At 41.9% G+C, this 20,089-nt stretch overlaps 4 protein-coding genes across 10 annotated transcripts; 1 reads left to right on the top strand and 3 right to left on the bottom strand.

Annotated features, from left to right (window-relative positions):
- Positions 1–758: 758 nt before the first annotated feature.
- Positions 759–5,091, bottom strand: cUnh17orf75 (chromosome Un C17orf75 homolog). 2 transcript variants are annotated; one of them, XM_084037090.1, is made up of 10 exons: positions 4,745–5,090; positions 4,299–4,373; positions 3,706–3,831; positions 3,408–3,538; positions 3,029–3,087; positions 2,757–2,876; positions 2,415–2,479; positions 2,165–2,304; positions 1,985–2,088; positions 759–1,818 (listed from the first exon to the last, which is right to left on the bottom strand). In XM_084037090.1, exons 1-10 carry the CDS (start codon positions 4,885–4,887, stop codon positions 1,603–1,605), a joined length of 1,179 nt encoding a protein of 392 aa, XP_083893216.1. In that variant the 5' UTR covers positions 4,888–5,090; the 3' UTR covers positions 759–1,602. The 2 variants fall into 2 exon arrangements, with proteins under 2 accessions (XP_083893216.1, XP_083893217.1); XM_084037091.1 differs by lacking the exon at positions 4,299–4,373 and having other exon boundaries at positions 4,745–5,091.
- A 489-nt stretch (positions 5,092–5,580) lies between these two features.
- On the top strand, positions 5,581–11,284 carry znf207a (zinc finger protein 207, a). 6 transcript variants are annotated; one of them, XR_014599035.1, is made up of 13 exons: positions 5,581–5,730; positions 6,034–6,160; positions 6,236–6,374; positions 6,452–6,634; positions 6,743–6,818; positions 6,909–6,979; positions 7,082–7,236; positions 7,411–7,503; positions 8,306–8,527; positions 8,765–8,903; positions 8,985–9,172; positions 9,430–9,510; positions 9,987–11,282. XR_014599035.1 is itself a non-coding variant. In XM_084037157.1 (12 exons), exons 1-11 carry the CDS (start codon positions 5,690–5,692, stop codon positions 9,146–9,148), a joined length of 1,410 nt encoding a protein of 469 aa, XP_083893283.1. In that variant the 5' UTR covers positions 5,581–5,689; the 3' UTR covers positions 9,149–9,172; positions 9,430–11,284. The 6 variants fall into 6 exon arrangements, 4 of the variants coding, with proteins under 4 accessions (XP_083893283.1, XP_083893284.1, XP_083893282.1 ...); XM_084037157.1 differs by having other exon boundaries at positions 9,430–11,284; XR_014599036.1 differs by having other exon boundaries at positions 5,582–5,730; positions 8,985–9,510; positions 9,987–11,280.
- A 519-nt stretch (positions 11,285–11,803) lies between these two features.
- Positions 11,804–13,987, bottom strand: LOC311031439 (zona pellucida sperm-binding protein 3-like; the record flags this gene model as incomplete). The annotated part of the gene is made up of 8 exons (XM_084037751.1): positions 11,804–11,920; positions 11,998–12,086; positions 12,626–12,711; positions 12,788–12,905; positions 12,989–13,169; positions 13,236–13,342; positions 13,408–13,523; positions 13,604–13,987. The coding sequence occupies 8 exons, from the start codon at positions 13,985–13,987 to the stop codon at positions 11,865–11,867; spliced, it is 1,137 nt and encodes a 378-aa protein (XP_083893877.1). The 3' UTR covers positions 11,804–11,864.
- A 1,263-nt stretch (positions 13,988–15,250) lies between these two features.
- LOC311030950 (zona pellucida sperm-binding protein 3-like) lies at positions 15,251–19,061 on the bottom strand. Its single transcript, XM_084037010.1, has 11 exons — positions 19,033–19,061; positions 17,560–18,608; positions 17,368–17,483; positions 17,186–17,289; positions 16,939–17,113; positions 16,514–16,631; positions 16,350–16,432; positions 16,116–16,264; positions 15,868–16,029; positions 15,689–15,784; positions 15,251–15,618 (listed from the first exon to the last, which is right to left on the bottom strand). The coding sequence occupies exons 2-11, from the start codon at positions 17,917–17,919 to the stop codon at positions 15,416–15,418; spliced, it is 1,566 nt and encodes a 521-aa protein (XP_083893136.1). The 5' UTR covers positions 17,920–18,608; positions 19,033–19,061; the 3' UTR covers positions 15,251–15,415.
- Positions 19,062–20,089: the final 1,028 nt, after the last annotated feature.

A 20,089-nucleotide genomic window follows, 5' to 3' on the forward strand; every position in this document is an offset into this window, starting at 1 on the left:
ATGTCGAAAAAAGTCATAGTATAGTATGTTAAAAAAGACAGTATAGTATGTTAAAAAAGACAGTATAGTATGTTAAAAAAGTTATAGTGTAGTATGTTAAAAAGTCACAGTAAAGTACCGGTATGTTAAAAAAGTTATAGTGTAGTATGTTAAAAAGTCATAGTAAAGTATGTTAAAAAGTTATAGTATAGTATGTTAAAAAAGTTATGGTATAGTAAAAGTCATAACTATCCAAAGCTTTCAGCTGTCTGTGTTGTGGTTGCAGAGGAGCAGCCGGAGAACGCGGCCTACTGGAGGATATGAGGTCCAGTTAGAGGACACAGAAGACTGTCGCTGCCTGCTTAATCTTTTATATCTTTTATATGCTAGACAACATGCATGACAAATAGGTTCAACTATAGTATTTATTTCGACTCCTTCTGTACAATTTCAAGAACACTATAGTCATTTATAGTTATAGAGGACACACTGTACAGACACGGCACTCACACTATGGTTCACAACAGTCAAACATGTCACCTGCTTCACAGTATAAGAGAATACTCCACCAACCATATTGCTGTATGACACACACTTTGGACTGGTTTCAATGGGAATGGTTTGAGCTTGGTTGCAAAAACCCTTAATGGGTTTGACAGAATACAAAAACTTTGTATGTGCACTATGAAGGGAAAATAAAACAAAGGCATGCACTTTAATATATATATCATCTACTCTTATTCCACATTTTAATGTCTTCTCTTTAGCACATTTGTTTGTGTATTAATATTGAAGAAGCTTTGAAAGTAAACGAATGTTTAGTAAAAGTAGCGTGGGTCCCTGCTCTGAAGTCTTTAGCTGGTGAATGCTATTAAGATTTTTGTAAACAGAAACTTATATCCAAAAATTACACTTTATCTGCAACACTGTATTCACATAGGATTAAACTTACATCTAATATCACTTGATAAACATACGTACAGTGCAGTATTCATCACGCAAACATTATATTGTAGTGCAGGTGTTGGGCTGAAAATGAGCACAAACGAAGCCTATGTAACAAGCAATGCATAAAAGTGATTTGTGCATTCTCAATGTGTTTCTTCTCGAAAAGAAAACGGATACAATCAAATAAAATAACAAAAAATAATGTTTTGATAAGTAATAGAAAATTCCACTCCAATGAGTAGACGCTTTAGTTTGGATCATTGTCAGTTAGCAAAACATTAGTCATCATTTTTTGGTTCTAATTATTGTTACAAACAAAAACAAAAAAAGTAAAAGGCAGAGAATCAGGGCAAATGCTGCTCTAGAGCTAGAAGACGTAGACCGACCTGCACACTGAGGTCTTTGTCAAATTCTATATCATCTCCAATCAGCAACTAACCTTAAATGATAGATGCGTGTAGTGATGTGATAATAAACTATTAAAAAAAGACACATTTGTTGAAGGAAGCTGAGTGTCGTTGTTTTACATAATCTGGATCTGACCGCCACTCTTCCAACCGAGAGGCAGCACAGGAGACTTATAACTTAGATTTAAATTATCAATCGATGATGAAAATAGGATGTAGTGCCAGGTTTACAGTTGAACAGCTGTTTTTGTTAGGCGCTGTAATGGGATCAGGCCTGGGCCTGGGACTGTTCCTTGAGGAAGTCTTCCAGGACCGAGATGATGCTGCATGCTTCGGGCAGATCGCTGTGCTCCGCTCTGGCGTTCTGCAGCAACACATCCCCGTTCCCGCAGCCCTGCAGGAACTGGCAGCAGCGGAACAGGGCGTAGTGACTCATCTCTGCCTGACGCACAAAACGCTTCAGGCTGTTCATGTCCTGGATGGCCTGAGGAGTGCAAGTGGCGGTTGATAGAGAGGAGCAAACACGTTATCAAAACAGGGAAGTTGTCTGGATGTAAGACAGTGGCAGTAGTCGAATAAAGAACATGGATCCGGAGCCCAAACAGCTTAAGAAACCCTGTTATTGCCGGTTCATTTGTATGTTTTCTCACCTTCAGTTTGAAGTTCTCCAGAATCTGTCTGAGCAGGAAAGGATTACAACGCTCTGCAGCGTTTAGAAAAGCCTGAATCCAGTCGTCACAGAAGCGATTACTGACTGTGGGGGGGAGAGATCTTGATCAGAATCTTAAAAAAAACAAAGATACAAACATCGAGTCTATGTCATGACGTACCATTGTTGGAGAACGTGGGTGGGCTGGTGGAGCAGTCTATGATCAGGTCCGAGTGTGCGTCCTCTGAGATGGCTTTACACAGAGAGGCTGTGGTAGTGTCTTGTTGGGACAGACCCAGCAAACTGGCTGCTTTGATGAACCTGGAGGAGAATAGAATCCACATTTAACAGCAAACAAGCGGGGAAAATAACCAACCTGCTACATTTTTAGCAGTCTGAAACGTGTGTCAGTGTATTTACGGGGAACTCACCTGGACACATCAGCCTTTGTGCTCTCGTCTGAATTACTGAGCTCCACGTGTGTGTGACTCAGAGCCTGAAAATGAAACCCATTGTTATGGATAAAATATACGTTTGGCACACACAGAGCTTAAATGATCAATAATCTAATGCATATGGTAAATAAACATTTCAAGGACGTTTCAGTGTGTGTGTGTGTGTGTGAATGTTGAAATGTAGCGTAAAGCACTTTGAGTAGTCTGGAAGACTAGAAAGGCAGTACATAAATGCAGGTCCATTTATTTCCTTGCAGCAAAGAGAAACTATTTTTTTTTATTGGACGTGCTCTTAAGGTCAAAATAAAATAAACTCACAGCGTGCAGCAAGAAGCTGATGTTGCTCTGGACCAGCTGCACCACCCGGTAAATGTGCATCACAGACTCCTCGTACCACCGGCTCAGATACGGGCGCACCTCCGTCTCAAGGTTCTGCAGCTGACGCACACACACGCACACGCACGCACACGCACACACACACACACGCACACACGCACACACGCACACGCACGCACACATAAAATCAATACTGCATTTTGACTATAATGGCAAATATTTGAGTTAATTGCACCGTCATTGCATTCTCATACCTCTGGGGTTTGCAGACTGCTATGGAGGCCTTGGACGTATTTATCAAGCTCCAATCTAAATGTGTGTTTGGTCAAGGAATTGGAACTATTGTGTGTCTCCGTACAAAGTTACAACAATGTGATTGCAACACAACAATGCAGGAAAGAGCGAGGATTGTGCTACTAAAACTAGAGGACATTGCATGATGCCAATAACTGTTTATTTCATGAGGACACTGCAACAGGCCCCTTTCACAGCAGTCGATTCAACATCAATGCAGGCTAAACATTATAATTAATGACATTAATTGTGATCAATTAGACCTGTCCTCACCCTGCAATGACATATCCAAAATGTTATACTGTGAAAAGGGTCACTAGACAACTTTACACAAAGGATATAAGTTCAGTCCTTTTTCAGAGCCGCCCATAAAGCAAATGACATATCCATTTCCATCAGCATCGGGCTGTTCAGGGGACCGTTCCTGCTCCAGGAGACAGCAGTAGCAACCGACTGCCTGCTCCGGGATACTGGGAAGAGTAAATGATCAACACATTGTGTTAACGAACTTAATTTGTCCACTTCTGAACCTTTATATCCAGGCAAATGAATGTCAGCGCTGTGATCAAACAGATCGTCCCTGGTTTGTTTTGTCACAAAGCACAAAGTTGCGAGGGAGTAAGTAAAATTGCGTCACCTGAGTTCCACAGTGGCGATGTTGCCCATGCCTCCCAGCAGGGCCCCTTTGCTCAGCCTCCTCGAAATGTAGGTCCGCAGCTCAGGCTCCGCCTCTGACGGAAGGCTGCTGTCGATGAGTGTGAGGCTGTGGGCAGGGCAGAGAGTCAGTACGGATGCGAGCGGCCAGTAAAGGCGACGAGGAATTTGGAAGGCACTCAAGTCAATGGAGAACAGATGGAGAAAGCTGATGAGCATTAGCCACAAACAACACAACACACGACTGAGTCACAAAGCTGTAACTGACCACACATAGTCACAGACAAGGACGTACTTTGCCTCAACACTTAAAGGAATTTCTCTGTTTGCCAACTCCACTTGACACATGGAAGTGGAGACGCGTAGAGGATTGGGAGAGACCTGAAGGCCAGGTAACTCAGCAGCAGCACAGCAATGATCAGAACAAAAAATCACAAATGAGAACAGCATTGATTCCGTGTTGATTGTGTGTCCGGTGGCAGCCCGTGGATTACACCAACGCACACGACAGTGAAAGCCAAAAGAGAAACGACCACTCAAAGCAATGAGAAGGCAGGCGGAGGTCTCCTTTGTTACCTAAAGTCATCCTGACTGGTTGTGGAGTCTGCTCGTCTCTGGCTCCATGCCACATTTTCCCCAGAAGCCTCAGATCTAAGACAAGTGACAGTTTACTTATCACCTGGTTAGCTTTAAGCAATACATCTGGTTTCACCTGCATGTGTGTCAGCAGGATCAGGAACTAAAAAAAAGAGGAGGTAAGAAGAATCATCGACCGTATGATAATTAAAACAGAAAACCAGGGAGCTGGTTGTATTCAGGAAAAAAACACAATAGTAATAGTCCTGTAGGATAAGAATATTATTAGTATTAGAATAAAAACTGTTAACTATAATACAAAATTAAATGATAAAAAAAATAATATCACTCCTAAACTTATAACATTACACAGATGACGTAACACAACACAACTTCCCATAGAGACATAGAGTTGTATTAGCTAAAACAGTAACATGGAGCGTTACCTTGTGCCTTGGTAAAGATAGATGGTGTAGTAGCAGTTCAGCTGAGTTTTCTGGCTGTATCCAGCAATCTCCTCGCTGTCAAAGTCATCTCTCTCTTCCACGTCAATTGAATCCTGGAAGGACGACGTCTGGGAGGTAAACATGGTCTTTACTGCTGCACGGAGTAAGCTAGCAGCCGGCGAAAATGACCAAAAAACCCAACAACAATGGCCTATTTTTTATTGTTAAGATGTCCTATGGCGGCAGAAGAGTATTGGCTGATATTTAAATTATGACAGCGTATATGCAACAGCAGCATTAGTGTTAAAGGTATCCCCCTTCTAGTTTGTGACGTTCTTCTTCTTCGCCTTCTTCTTCGTCTTCTTCTTTCAGGTTTTAATGGCGGTTGTCAAACGACTATATGGTGCATTAGCGCCACCAACTGGCTTGGAGTGTGGATAAAAATATCTTCTCTTCAAAAAAAAAATCACATCTTCTCAATCAATTTAGTCAGTCTAGGAAACTGAAACACAAGTCAGTAATACTCATTTTTAATAAAAAAAAAAAATGGTTTATGTGTACATTAACGTCCGACTGTGATTATATTAATGTATTTAATAGTCCTGGGACAAACGTATCATCGCTGTGTTACGTTTGTGGCATTATATATTATAAATCATATTCTGTTAGTTTTAAAACAGCAAACGATGTGCTTTAATGATGGTTTGAGTTGTGACTAAGCCAGCAGCAATTTCCTAACGTTGAAGAATCCAATGTAAGATTTTAGTTGCAATAAAAAAACGAAACACCAGAGGGCGCCTCGAGGCCGCAGTGTTGTTGTCGGGGCACCTGAGACCCGCCGCCATCTTAAATTGCATTAGTTCCCTTCTGGCTGTGGGTGTGTGATCTATGTTGGCCGTTTTACTTCACTGGATTAGCAGGCGGTGAACTGACAGCACGAAAACCATGGGAAGAAAGAAGAAAAAGCAAATGAAGCCGTGGTGCTGGTATCCTTGTTCGGTGTTGTGACGTTATTGTTGCTGTTGTCGGAGAGATCGTCCCTGTCAGACTCTCCTCTGTTTACTAAGCTAACGTTAACGGGAAGTTAACCCGAGCTTCTTATAATCATAACCGCGTAACGGTAGCAGACTCACGGTACGGAGCCGGATTTTAAACTCGTCTTCGGCTTTGCTTTGAGTTTAATGACCGTGTGATTAAAATAAAAAATACCACGACACTATTAAACCAGGCGCTGAGATGTGTGAGTCAGGTGTTCTCAAAGCAGGGCTTTCCTTAAACCGTGATTTCAGGTACTGTAACAGAGATTTCGACGATGAGAAGATTCTCATTCAGCACCAGAAGGCCAAACATTTCAAGTGTCACATCTGTCATAAGAAGCTGTACACCGGCCCCGGGCTCGCCATCCACTGTATGCAGGTGAGGAAACATGCAAACCACAGTCGGAAGAGCTATTTCCTGTCCCAGACCCTCCTCACTGTTTATTCATCACAGGTGCACAAAGAGACCATCGATGGAGTTCCTAATGCAATACCTGGGAGGACAGATATTGAACTTGAGATATATGGCATGGAGGGTATTCCTGAAAAAGACATGGAAGAGAGAAGAAGAGTGCTGGAACAAAAGAACCAAGGTAACTAAAAACCCTTAAAAGTGCTGATGTTTATGGTCCATCATAGAGACTAATTGTTCTCCTCCATGTTTTTTTAGAGACTCAAAAGAAAAAGCAGAACCAGGATGACTCTGATGAGTACGACGAGGATGACGAGCCCGGCCCCTCCTTCCAGCAGCCTGCTGTGGGCCAGCTTCAGGCGGGCTACATACCCCCCATGACCCAGCCTGGCATGCCTCCAGGCTCTGGTGCTCCAGGGATACCACCAGGCAGCTACTCGGGTCCGACTTCATTTATGTTTGTTTTTTTACCATGCTATAAAACAGGCATATATAATGCATAATGCTCAATATAAATGTCATAAACCCTTCAATTAATCTATATTTTAGGAATCCCCCCAATGATGCCAGGTGTGCCACCAATGATGCCAGGAATGCCTCCTGTAATGCCAGGAATGCCTCCAGGGTAAATGCTGCAGATTATATATATAACTATGTCATTTATTTTTAACACCGTCTGTATTATAAACATGCATATCTTTCCTTGTGTATGTAGCATGATGCCGATGGGTGGGATGATTCCTCCAGGTGCGGGGATGCCACCGATGATGCCAGGTGTGCCACCGGGTAATTTAACATGACAAATATTCTTAAATCAAAGTTGTTGTTACGCTGTTGTGATGAGGATTTACTTACCCTTACGTTATGAACCTGTTCCTCTGGTGTCAGGCATGCCTCCCCCTGTGGGACACCGTCCGGGCATCCCTCACATGGCTCAGGTTCCCTCTGCTGCAAACGTGCTGACTCGACCCGCTGTCCCCGCTGCCGTCGTCTCCTCAGTGCAGCCGGATGTCACGAAGCCTCTGTTCCCCATTGCTGGACAGGTAAAATCTTTAACGCCGTCTTTAACCACTTACCCCTCTCCCTGAGCTCTCTGGTGGGGCAGAACATCACCGTCTCCTGTTGAATAAGGCATGTGTGAGTAGCTGTGCTCACACAGGCCGAAGAAATGATTTTACTTTACGTTTCTTATTCTTTACTCCTTCCCTGTGCTGCAGATGGGCAGTCGCGTCTCAAGCACAAGCACAGGCTCGTCAAGCGCGGACTCTCAGTCCGTCTCTCCTAAAGCTCTGTTCCCTATCACGTCACAAGTACGCAGCTGTCTGCCTGCTCTGTTCTGACAACCTGCAGCTTTACAGTCGGCATGCACCTATAGTTTGCCTGCTGTTGTCTACTTGGGCAGAGTGATTACATGTATTTGCCAGAGCTGTTTTAGTAAGAAATGATGAAATCCGGTACTTTTAATGGTTAGTAGCAACATGGCTTTTGTTTGCTTTTCCTTTCGCTACAAATCTGCATTTATTTAACATTTTCTCAACCAACTCAAAAAATCCTATAATGGAGAGTTATGCACATTTGCAAAGAGTGCTTCGTGTTTCTGAACTGCTGGAGGGCAACAAAGCCCAGCATGCACTTTGTTTGATTTGTTTTCTTGCAGGCTTGATGAAAACACAGGTTTAACTTTAGTCATAGTTTGTAGGGTTACTCTCTTAAGTAGCATCCTTGGTGTTCACATATTATAGAGATAACTAAGACCCTTTAACTCTACCTAAGACTTGCAGGCAGAACTAGTATTCCCATTTTTACAGTTTTATTTCTGACTTTATGCGTCTCAACCTCTTCTGAAACCAAACCTACTCCGTTGGAAAAATGATGTCGGTGCAAATTGCTTGGCTTTTACTCGGGGTGAACATGTTTTTTCCGATTTGGGTGAACTGACCTTGTAAAGAAAGAAAGAGAGGGGAATCCTGAGACAGTCCCATCCATCTTAAGTCTGTGTACAAACATTAATACATATAAACTCAATAATGGGAGTAACCTCAAAGTATGACTAAAAGGGAAATTTAAAGTCATCAACGTCTCTCTGATGTGTTTTCTTCTCTCCCCCCTCAGAGTCAGCAGTCAGGGTCTCCCCACCCTCCCCCGTGTACTTCCTCTGATCTCTCAAAGCCCACATTCCCGGCCTACACTCAGGCCACCGTAGCTGTGGTCAGCCCCAATGCTGGCAGCAGTACGGTCTCCAAACCTCCCTCTACTGTGACCAGTAAGCCTGCCACCCTCACCACCTCCAGTGCAACCAGTAAGTTGATCCACCCTGATGAGGATATCTCACTGGTAAGTAGTCCAGCTGCAACTATCTCCCTTTATAGTTTTTTTTTAACAGTAAGTAGCATTTTGAGGAAAAACTGTTGATCACAGCTAAAGTCTTATCATCTGTTAACACCGACACCAATTAATGGCTTTTCTTATACAAATGATTTATTCATTTTCTTGGTTATTTCTCCTGGTTGACGGACGGTTCAGTGTCAAATTATTCCTCTCTTTCCCCTCCTTGTTTTCCGTGTCTTGTAGGAAGAGTTGCGGGCTCAGTTACAGCGGTACCAGCGCAGTATGCCCCGCCAAGGCCACGCCCCTGCTACTGCCCCGTCCGTCGGTCCCGTGGGTGGCATGATGGCTCCTCAGCAGCCCGGCATGAGGCATCCCATACCTGGTAGACGCCGCCTGCCTCTAGTTCAGAAAACCCCTTGGCTGTGGACTCTTATAAAGTAAACCTGTATTTCTCTTTTCTCAGGCCAGTACGGTGGTCCACCCCAGGGGATGCCAGGCTACGTGCCAGGAGGGATGCCTCCATATGGACAGGCCCCTCCTGTGGTTCCCCCAGGGTACCAGGGAGCCCCTCCACGGCCACCCATGGGTATGAGACCCCCCGTCATGTCTCCCGGAGCTCGCTACTGAAGCCTGCCATCCTCTCTTCAATAGGTTTGGACACTCAACCCTTTTCTAATGTCCTCAGCTGCTAGTAGACCAGTGTTGGTATTGTAGTACCACGACGTACTGTTTATTCAACTACTGAGCTATGAGGAAGAGACACTGAATAAACAGCAAACAAAAAGAGCTATAAAAGCATCACAGAGCGCATGGGGGGAATATTTACACTGTACCTAACCAAGACTATGAACTGTTGTTTCAAACCATCTCTGTTCTGTGGCTTTTTTTCCTTCTCATGTTCCATTCAGGTGTGTAGAAGTGTAGTAGATATGGTTCGTAGTGTTGTGAAGGCGCTGGAGTTACATGGGCAGTACCCACCCTTTATCAAGGCAAGTTTTACGGAAATACACTTCTGTTCTAAAGCTAAACAGTGAGGCCTTCACAGCACGTAGTGCTGTTGGACTTTGTGTCCCCAACTCTGTTTGGTGAGGGCTTCAAATGACTTGTTTGTTGCGTTCGTTCTGTTTTAAGTTCCTACTTTTTAAGTGGGAGATATTCCCATAACCCTAAATAGATCCAAGTATGAAATGAACGTGGTATATGTATTGTTGTGAAACTGTATTGTAATAAAATGTGGCAAAAATGTAAGACTCTTCTTTGTGGGAAAAGAGACGTCGTAGCAGGTTTGTACTCGACAGAAATGTGTTTTCGTTGAGAAAAATGTTGGTAAATGTGATTTGCTATAAGCAGTATATTGATTTTTTTGTTTTTGATGCTCTGTACGTGGCGAGTGCATTAGTGCTGCATAACTTCTGGCTCGCTGGTGGCTGTAGTGCTAAAACCCAGATTTCTCTTCTCCCTGTAGCGATGCCATGGGGGACTGGCTGAGGCCCTGTCTCAGTGTAGCCCTGTTTCAGCCCGAGGCAAGTCTCACCATTTTCTGTCTTCTCATTCATTACCAGGGGCCCTCACAGCTTTACACGCTGTTGGACCGCAATGTCCCCAAACTTGCAGCAAGTTTGGTGAAGGCCCTTGTTTGTGTACAGGCATGTTAGCTCATGTGAATCATGTTCTTTACTGTTAAGCTCTCATGTGTCACCTGTATTGTTGGTCGGTGCATACGGAAGCTGTTTTTGTTTTTCTCACTTTATACAGAAAGTATGGAGCTTTTAAATGAAACCATACTCCTCTAGAGACTTTTATTAACTCGACACACAGTCCTGAGCAGTTTACAGAAATATTTCATCATTTTATTACTGACAGCATTAACAGCCGGTCACATACAGCAATGTATATGTTTGTTGGGAGGTTTGTGATGAACATATGCTTGATAAATGGCTTTGCTACTTAATCCTGTTTGTTCCATCAGCTGTCCTCACATGATCATATGAATTTAACTACTTACATGAAGGAGAATCTCTACCGGTAACAGGTCAGTTAAAGCTGTAAGTACCACTGCTGTACCTTTTAATTTCCCCCTCATACTGTGTTTTTGTGTGCACACATTATGAGATGTTAATGTATGTCGGCTTTTTTTTTTGTAAAAAACATAAAACAAACCGGGAGTGTGAGGAATAACTTAAGTTAAGTGAGCAACACATTTATTTTTTTTCCACTTTAGTTCTTCCTAATGACATGAATGATGGAAATAAGCATCCATTTAAACTAGCGATGTTATGCGTTACATAATACAGGTCTTCACTGGTAAGTATGGGGGCATCACCTCTGTGATACATGCTAATGACATGCTAACAGGGAGTGGGACCGACCACTGCCCTGTTAACCCAGCTGTGATTGGCTATTTGCCTGGTCATTGTAGATTGTTGTTGTATTGTAAGTTTTGCATAATGTTGTCCACTGAGGCTTATTTATTTATATCTAGTTGGTACTTTTGAATGTGCAATGTATTCTTAAAGTTTTGTGTGCAACCTACTTTTTAAGGATGTAAAGGTTCTGTGATAATGAGAGCAGAGGGATGGGCCCATGTTTGTAGTTTTACCCAGAGCTGCTTGTAGTTCTTTCCTTGTCTGAGAGTGTGACGGCACCGGAACGGTCTAGAAACTTTGGTATTTTTTCTGGTTTTATGTTAAGTTTCTTCAGGATCTTTTATTTGTGATTTACCCACTAACGTGTAATGTTTTTCTTTGAATAAACCAGTTAATTAACTCCTTCCTGTAAGTGATGTCTTTGTAATGCCTCTCATATTCACATTGCTTTATTTGGAAACAGTAACCAGATACCCCTCCATATAATTTGAATATTGCGTTATGAGGCAGTTAATAAAAACTATGATTTTTATAGAGGAATACCACAATAAGTAATGTCATTCATTAGAACATTTACTAATTTATAAGCTATCAAATGCAATGTTGTTGCAGGAAAAACCCATTATCCTACTCTTGACACTCAAGCGTAGTTGAATGTTTACTGCCCTCTAGTGGCCACAGTGGAAAACTGCTACATTTTTAAATGACAAATAATGTTAAAAGTATAAGCAAAAAATTCCCTTGGCTTCTCTATATTTAAAGATTGGACCGAGCCCCAAATTCAGATTTTTTAAATTGGAATAAAAACAGTTTTTGCTGTGTTTTCAATAGTCCACTGCCAAATAGGTTAATAGAACTAATAAAAACTAATACAATCAAAGAAGGACGCACAGAATTCAGGATGATTCATTTTAATGTCACCATGCCAAGAAATTTAAAATATTGAACGTTTATCGTCTGGATCTTGGCTTTTCCCACTACTTGCCAGGTAAAATGGTCACAGGGCCAAGGGTTATAGTTGCACATGTTGAATCTGAAACATGAATCAAATGGTCATAGGAGAGCATGTTTGCACTAGTCATTAAACTCTAGTTAGCATGGACAGCATACCTTTAGGGACCAGACGTTCCTTTGGAGAACCTTTGTAACAGGTAGCGTCACAACATCGACACACATCACCGCCGTCCACGTTCATCCATCTGATGAGGAAAGAATACAGAATTAGTTAGAAAAACTGACTTGATTTGGCATAACATTTGATTTCCCAGGCCTGTAGTTCATGGTTTCACTGCAGTTAATTTCCTCTCGCAGTTTAATCATCTTTAAAGAGAAATAACGGCAAATTCTGTCTTATCTAAAACACGTAGTCCATATAAGCAGTATTCTGTAGTTTGTTGGTCATTGTTTAATTCAAAATCTAAGGTTTGAGGGCTGACTTTAGGCTTTTATAATTAAAATTAAGGATATTTGAAATTACACGAATGCTGGGATGATGGAATACAAATAAATGTCTCGAAAACCTAAACCACTTCATTCTCTAAGCCGTTAAAGCATTTTATGAATAAAATTTGACCCCGATCTAACCTATAAATTACTTTTTATTGCTTATGATTTAAAGATGTGCCTTTGTAAATGACTCCTCTAACAGTAGAGATGAATAAAATGTTCCAAACCCACGTAAGGCTTTGTAATTAAATATAAAAAAGGAGCTACAACACTCAAGAAAAAAGAAAATCACCTTGAATGTACATAATTGCAGGCCTTGTTGATGGGGCTGCTCTTCCACATTTCAGAGGTTGCTTTTAGCTGGCAAGTGAGAAATATCTAAAAGAAAAAAAAAAGAAAAATTAAAACAACCTCAGAGTATTTCCAAATCATGCAGGTTAGAAAAGTGGCTCACAGAGTTCCTTTTATCCTGGCGAAACAGGAAGGCAGCGAGCTGCAGTTGAAGAGAAGACGCCTTCGTTCTGGGTCGGAAGAGCGAGTTCGATCCTCCCACTGTTGCATCAGCGAAGCACCTGACAGACAAAGAAAATAAATACAATTCTTGCACAAGCCACTTTTATATCTCATACAGCGTTGCCTACTGAGCCACTCTCACCCGTGGTTGTCAATGAAGTAGTATCTGGGGACCGATGCCGTGTCAGGAGACAGAGTGGCGACACATCCGTCGATGAAGAGTCGTCTCTGTCCTGAATCGGGACCCGTGTAGGAGGCCTCCAGGTGCAGGAGGTCCCCGATGTAGAAGACGCTGGAGACTGGAGCCTCGCTCGTCCAGTCACCTACATGGAGACACGGACATCATTGGGTGCACACCCATCAGGGGAAACGGACTTGTCCACACGTACCATTCATCAGCTTCAGAGAGAACATGGCTGTTGGGAGGTTTGAAGGAGCGGCGCGGGGGAGGAGCTGCTGCTGATGCTGCTGGAGGTTACTGCTCACACGGTGTGTCCTGTCCAGGGAAGTCAGCCATCATGAAAGGCACAACAACACAGCAAGCCAATGATAAAACCTCACCTTTGATAGTGACAGGAAACAGGAACTACAGCGTGGGGCATTCTTGTAATGCCATGGGAGCGGGGAGCCGGTGAGATGATCAGCTTGTTTGAGTAGATCACAGAGTCCTCGGACAGCTAGAGGCAAATAGAAAACATTCAGTGTGTGAACTTCCTGGGAAAAGCTCACATTTAAACCTTTCACCATCTTAACTTACAGATAATTCGGAGCCACAGTCTTGCAGTCCTGCTTCGATGACATATTCGTTGTCTCCAGCAGCAACAGCCAAGCACTGGCTATCGTGTGAGGGCTTGGTTTCTCCTAAGAAAACCTCCTCTGGAGCCAACAGGCGTCCATTTTTATACAGATCAGCCTTTACCAGAATGACCATGGTGGCTTCTGTGCACCGTATGCTGACGGAGGGGTCGTCATTGATTTGTGGCGGTGTTGTTTCCGTGTCTTCTGCCTCAATTCTTAACGATTTGTATTCCCTCCCTTCAGCGTCGATCCTGGGTCCATCTTTCAAACTACGGATGGCATCAGCAACGTGGAAAGCAAGCATCAGCAGAGCCAGAGAGAGCATGTGACCCGGGTTCACCATTGTGCTTTTTTTCCTCAGAGCAACAGGACGACGCGTTCAGCAACACAGGTAGGATAATGGTGATCTCAATCTCAATCTCACTCTCTACTTCTCAGGTCAGACCAATCAGATCACATGGAGCTGACAGCTGGAGGCAATCAGCCATGATTGACTGGGAATTAAAGGTGCAGTCACTCTGAGATGCATGCATGTGATTCGTCTGCAGCAGAAGAGGGAAGTAACCAAGTACAAATACTTTTTTTCAAATACTTCACTTTGATTATTTATTTTTTGATACATTTTTTCTTTCACTCCCTACATTTTAAAACAAATATCGACACTTTCTTCCTTACATTTTCAAAACAGGCTCATTACTTTAGTTTTATTTATTTCTCTTAATATGAACCAAGATCATTTAGCCTTGCAAAAAAAAAAAAAAAAAAAAATATATATATATATATATATATATATATATATATATATATATATATATAAAGAAACAGTAGAAATGTCCTTAGGGATACTTTTAATTTATACTTTGAGTACATTTCATAGACTTTACTTACTCATTTTCACTTGAGTAGAGAAGTTGAATTTGTCATTTAAAATGACAAATTGTCATGTTTTTTATGACCAGAATAAATTCTGAAACTATTTTAATTATTTTACATCATATAGATTGATATGTAGAATTTACACTGATGCAGTTTTCCTCATGTATCAATATTGAAATGAAAACATTGCATCTTATAGTTAGATTACTCCATTTTGTCTTGTTTTATTGTATCGTCATGAGACGTGTTTTATTTATATTTTTTAAATATGGTGTTTCATGGCCACAAGAAACCATTTTATCATTCAGGATGCAGACAACGCCATCTGGCTTTAGTTGTTTTCCAATACCTCTAAATAGTTGGAGGCACTTATAAGACCCATCTGGGTAAAATCCCCATTTTAACACATTTGGTTTTTGAGATGTGTCCCCTAAAACAGGCGTTAAATGGTTTGAACCAAAATTATTTCTATTTGATCCAGAATGGTCCCACTGATGGACCGTAAAGATTGCAGACTTATAGGATTGACTTGTTCAGACTCAATGTACATTAACTTTTAACTGAATATTTGTAAACTTCATATAGTTTTAGTCTCTGGTAGAGTATTGGTGTCCCAAACTAGTAGGTTGAGTGTGTAGTGTGGAAACATGGATGCTAAATATTCAAGTGGAAACTGGACATATGCAAATTTTTCCATGTTGGTGACACAAAAGTTTTAAGCTAAGGTTTTGCCTTCTCTAAAGTTGACATTTAAAATCCTCTTCTAGAGTCCATCATGGACCAACCAAACACTCTGCTAGTTTCTACTAAATCTTACGTTTACACTTCGATCTGCTTCCCATCAAGTTTATACCAGAAACATATGCATCAACAAGGAGTTAAAAGAAACCGTTTATTATCTTTTGGGGACATTTTTATCCGAAAGGTCAGATTCTGTTGCAGTTTCATTAGACAGTTTGGTCACAACAGTAAACTGAACAGTCGGGCTGACGTCGAGGAAGGCTGTGCCGTTGTTGACGGGCGCCACTGGCAGCGATTTCACGCGGATCTCTGGAGACATCTTTTCTAGAACAGCAGATACTTTCTCAGCAGCGACCCCTGTAATTAGAAACAAGTGTTAAGAGTTAATGTGCATTAAAAAATAAAAATACAAATTAAAAAAAATTACCTTTTAGAGCTGTTCCAGTTGTGAAGTCTTCATCATCATCATCAGAAGGCAGAACCCCCTTCTCTGGTGTAGACTCAAGCAGTCCCTTCGTCGGATCTATGATAGGTCGACAATTTAGCATTATGAGCCGTCTTTGCCAGGAATTAGCAAAGATTCATTTAAGTTGGCGTAACCCTTACCAACTCTCTTGTCGTTTGTTCCACTTCTCCACCTGCTGCCATACAGTCCAAGTTTGCTGATTTTTGTAAGAACGGGAGGAAGTTCTTCCAGAGGGATTGGCCCACTTCTGTACGCAGTCGGCAAGACCAGCATCGGACCCACTTTAGCCTCCTGTTCCCACACTAACATAGAAACCAGGTTTAAAGCCTGAACAGTGAAACTGCACAGTTAACCATATCCCATCAGGTTCCTACAAGGACCCCCAAACCTGTATTGGCCTTCAGCCCACTCCTCCAGGAGGGCTCTGGTTCTTCTACCGTTCCAAACCCACGAGGACCAAACTTTCCAGGGCTGCTGGGCTTATTTTGAGGTTGACAAAAGGCACACAAGTAGTCATTGCCATCAACTGACCTCCATCTGAAACGCAATGACAACCTTCAGACACACATTTCCATGTTTAACGGTTGTAACGAGACACATTTCAGACTTTGATCTCACTTGCCTTCCATTTACAAAAGTGCACGCCTTATTTACAGCCTGGGCATCAGTTACTGGAACGGCATTGAGGTGACACGTGATGTAAAGCTGGAAAAACACAATGAGGGAAGTGTGAGAAAACAAAAGTGCGTGTAATCCAGATTTAAGCCAACTTAAGTTGCGCCTCACTTGTCCTCGGTCCTCATTGTGAAACCTGAAGGCATCAATGACCAAGTGGAGCTTGTCGTCCTGGCTTCTCTGTAAGAAGTGAGACTTGGAATCTGGAAGCTGAGAGTCACCCAAGCACCTATAGGAGAAAAAAAACCCCCGTTAGTCTACTATAAATGTGCTATACTCTGACCAATATTAGAGTACTTTCATTACCCACAATGCAACTTGACCACCTGTTTGAGATATGTTGAGAGTTTAGTTAACACCTTATCTGCATTTCAATGGCAAAAAGGCAGACCAGAATCTGACATTTTAATTCCAGTTACAGTGAGCCGTGAGCGCAGGTCAACACGTTTAAGACCCACAAACCAACATGTAGACTTATGTTTGAGGTTTCCCCCATTAGTTGACCATCAAGTTGCTGCCTTTTTCCAAGTTCTTACCCATTTTCCAGGAAGACGTATCTGGGAACAGAGTGGATGTCCGGGTCGAGTGTAGCCACGCAGCTGCTCAAAAACACCCGGAGCCCCACGTGATGGCCAACTCTGACCGAGGCTTCGATGCCGATGGACTCCCCGAGGTAAAACACGTTGGAGCTTCTTTGATGTTGCCAGTCATCTGCACAAAAAGTTAAGTTATTTATTTTTTAAAAAAGCACAGTCAAAAACACAAGAAATGAACAAAACCCACCGGTCATAATTCGCAAGTTAAAGTCCAAAGTTTCCACTGCAGATTGAGTAGAGCTGAAGTCCATCCAGGTAGGAGAGAGCGAAGAGCTGGACAAACTGTACTTCCTGTGGAACAAAAACACATTTTAAAGTGAGATATTGGTCCAAAGATATTGAAAACAAATTGAAATGGAAAATGCAGACCTGTCATAATGACACTCGATTGGAATGACAGCCTCGTCCATCCTAACCACCCCGTCTGGAGAGGGCATGGGAGAGTACATGAGGAGGTTTGTGTAGATCAGAGAGTCTTCGGTCATCTGTGTAGAGCAGAAATGTTTTAGTTATAATGCATACAAATAATAAATGGCTGAATTGCAGTAGGTTAACCATTACCCAGTGTTTGGTCCCACAGTCCATGAGTCCAACGAGGATTTTGTAGTCATCTCCTGAAGACATTGTGGCTCTACAGTGGTCAAGGTGCTCCACGCCGAGACGCAACTCGTCGCCGTTGACAGGAGCGCCAATGCCAAACATGTCCGCCTTGATAAGGATCTCCAAGGAGTCGGGATGGCAGCTCACTTGGACGGTATTCACCAGCTCCCGTTCCTCCGCTGGAGCCTTCTGTTGCCCAGTGTGCTGGGAGCTCATCTGAGGTTTCTGCAACAAGGCATGTTGTTTGTAATCTATGGGTGGAAGAGCAAAGGACCGAACGCAAAGTCCAAAAAGGACGTAGATCCAAAACAAGGGCTCCATGTGGCAAAATAGATCAAAACCAGGTTCAAGGATGCAAACGCTGCTGGAGTCTGACCCACTAGACTAGCAGTGGAGCATTTTTAAACTCATCAGAGCAGCACGGCACACCTGAGACGAATCATCCACTAATCAGCTTGGAGTCGGTTCCACACCCTCTGAGACCGAAGACAGGGGGGGGGGGGTTCACCCTACAAGTCTACATGTTAGAAGTGAGTCATTGCTTTCTGTGGGGATACATCAGGTTCATGCGGGGTAGCACTAGAGGGGTACATGGTCCTCATTTATTTATTTATTTTAGAGGGGTCCAGGTTGGAATCCAGGGTTCCTTCAGAGTTTGCATGTTCTCCCCGTGTGGATTCTTAGTTCAGGTTAATTGAGGGCTCTAATCTGCCCACAGGTGTGAATAATTGTCTGTCAGCTTGACTCCACCCCCCCAAAAAAAAAAACCCTTAACAGGATAAGCAGTGTTGATAATGATTATTGATATCTATATATTGATATATTTTTCATGACTTTATTTCAACATATTATACCATGACTTTTTTCATGGGCTGCACGGTGGTGTAGTGGGTAGCACTCTCGCCTCACAGCAAGAGGGTCCTGGGTTCGATTCCCGGGTCGGCCCGGGTTCCTTCTGTTTGCATGTTCTCCCCGTGTAAGCGTGGGTTCTCTCCGGGTTCTCTGGCTTCCTCCCACAGCCCAAAGACATGCAGGATGGGGATAGGTTCATTGGTGACTCTAAATTGCCCGTAGGTGTGAATGTGAGCGTGAATTGTTGTTTGTCTCTACATGTCAGCCCTGCGATGGACTGGCGTCCTGTCCAGGTACCCTGCCTTCGCCCAATGACAGCTGGGATCGGCTCCAGGATAAGCGGTAGAAAATGGATGGATGGACTTTTTTCATCACTTATTTTTATTATGACTTTTTATTTGACACTCAATGCTGGGCAAAGAGAGCATGTAGCTCAGTAGGTAGAGCTGCTAGTGTCTTGACCACATGGTTGATGGAATGGATTATGAGGACATATGTTACTCCAGTTAGACTGAAGAAGATGAACCCAAATATTCCTGATACATGTGCCAAATGCAATACAGAAGGAACCAACAAAGGAACCTTACTTCACTGCCTATGGAACTGCCCTGAGATACTGTTTTGATTTACATTGACCTTTTTATGTTTTGTTGAAATGTACTCTGATGTGATTTGTTTGAAAATAAAAAAAAATCAATAAACATATGTTTTAAAAACAAAAACAAATGGTTGGTGGTTCAATTCCTGCCTGTTCCTGTGAGCATGTGAGTGTCATGACACACTTTTATCTTTTTCATCATGCTACACTTATCACGTTATTCAACCTACTATAGTATGACTACTTTCATCACTTTTTTCGACTTACTAAAATGTGAGTTTTTTCATCACTTTTTTCGACATTCTATAAGATGACTTTTAGTCATCACTTTTTTGACTAACTGAAATATGACTTTTTTCATCACTTTTTACGACTTACTAAAATATGACTTTTTTTCATCACTTTTTTCGACTTACTAAATATGACTTTTTGTCATCACTTTTTTCGACATTCTATAAGATTACTTTTTGTCATCACTTTTTTCAACATTCTATAAGATTACTTTTTTTCATCACTTTTTTCGACTAACTAAAGTATGACTTTTTTTCATCACTTTTTTCGACATTCTATAAGATGACTTTTAGTCATCACTTTTTTCGACATTCTATAAGATGACTTTTAGTCATCACTTTTTTCGACTTACTAAAATATGACTTTTTTCATCACTTTTTACGACTTACTAAATATGACTTTTTGTCATCACTTTTTTCGACATTCTATAAGATTACTTTTTGTCATCACTTTTTTCAACATTCTATAAGATTACTTTTTTTCATCACTTTTTTCGACTAACTAAAGTATGACTTTTTTTCATCACTTTTTTCGACATTCTATAAGATGACTTTTAGTCATCACTTTTTTCGACATTCTATAAGATGACTTTTAGTCATCACTTTTTTCGACTTACTAAAATATGACTTTTTTCATCACTTTTTTCGACATTCTATAAGATGACTTTTAGTCATCACTTTTTACGACTTACTAAAATATGACTTTTTTCATCACTTTTTTCGACTAACTAAAATATGACTTTTTTTCATC

The sequence above is a fragment of the Eutrigla gurnardus genome, assembly GCF_963514095.1.
Source record: "Eutrigla gurnardus genome assembly, chromosome: 20".
Classification (NCBI taxonomy): domain Eukaryota; kingdom Metazoa; phylum Chordata; class Actinopteri; order Perciformes; family Triglidae; genus Eutrigla; species Eutrigla gurnardus.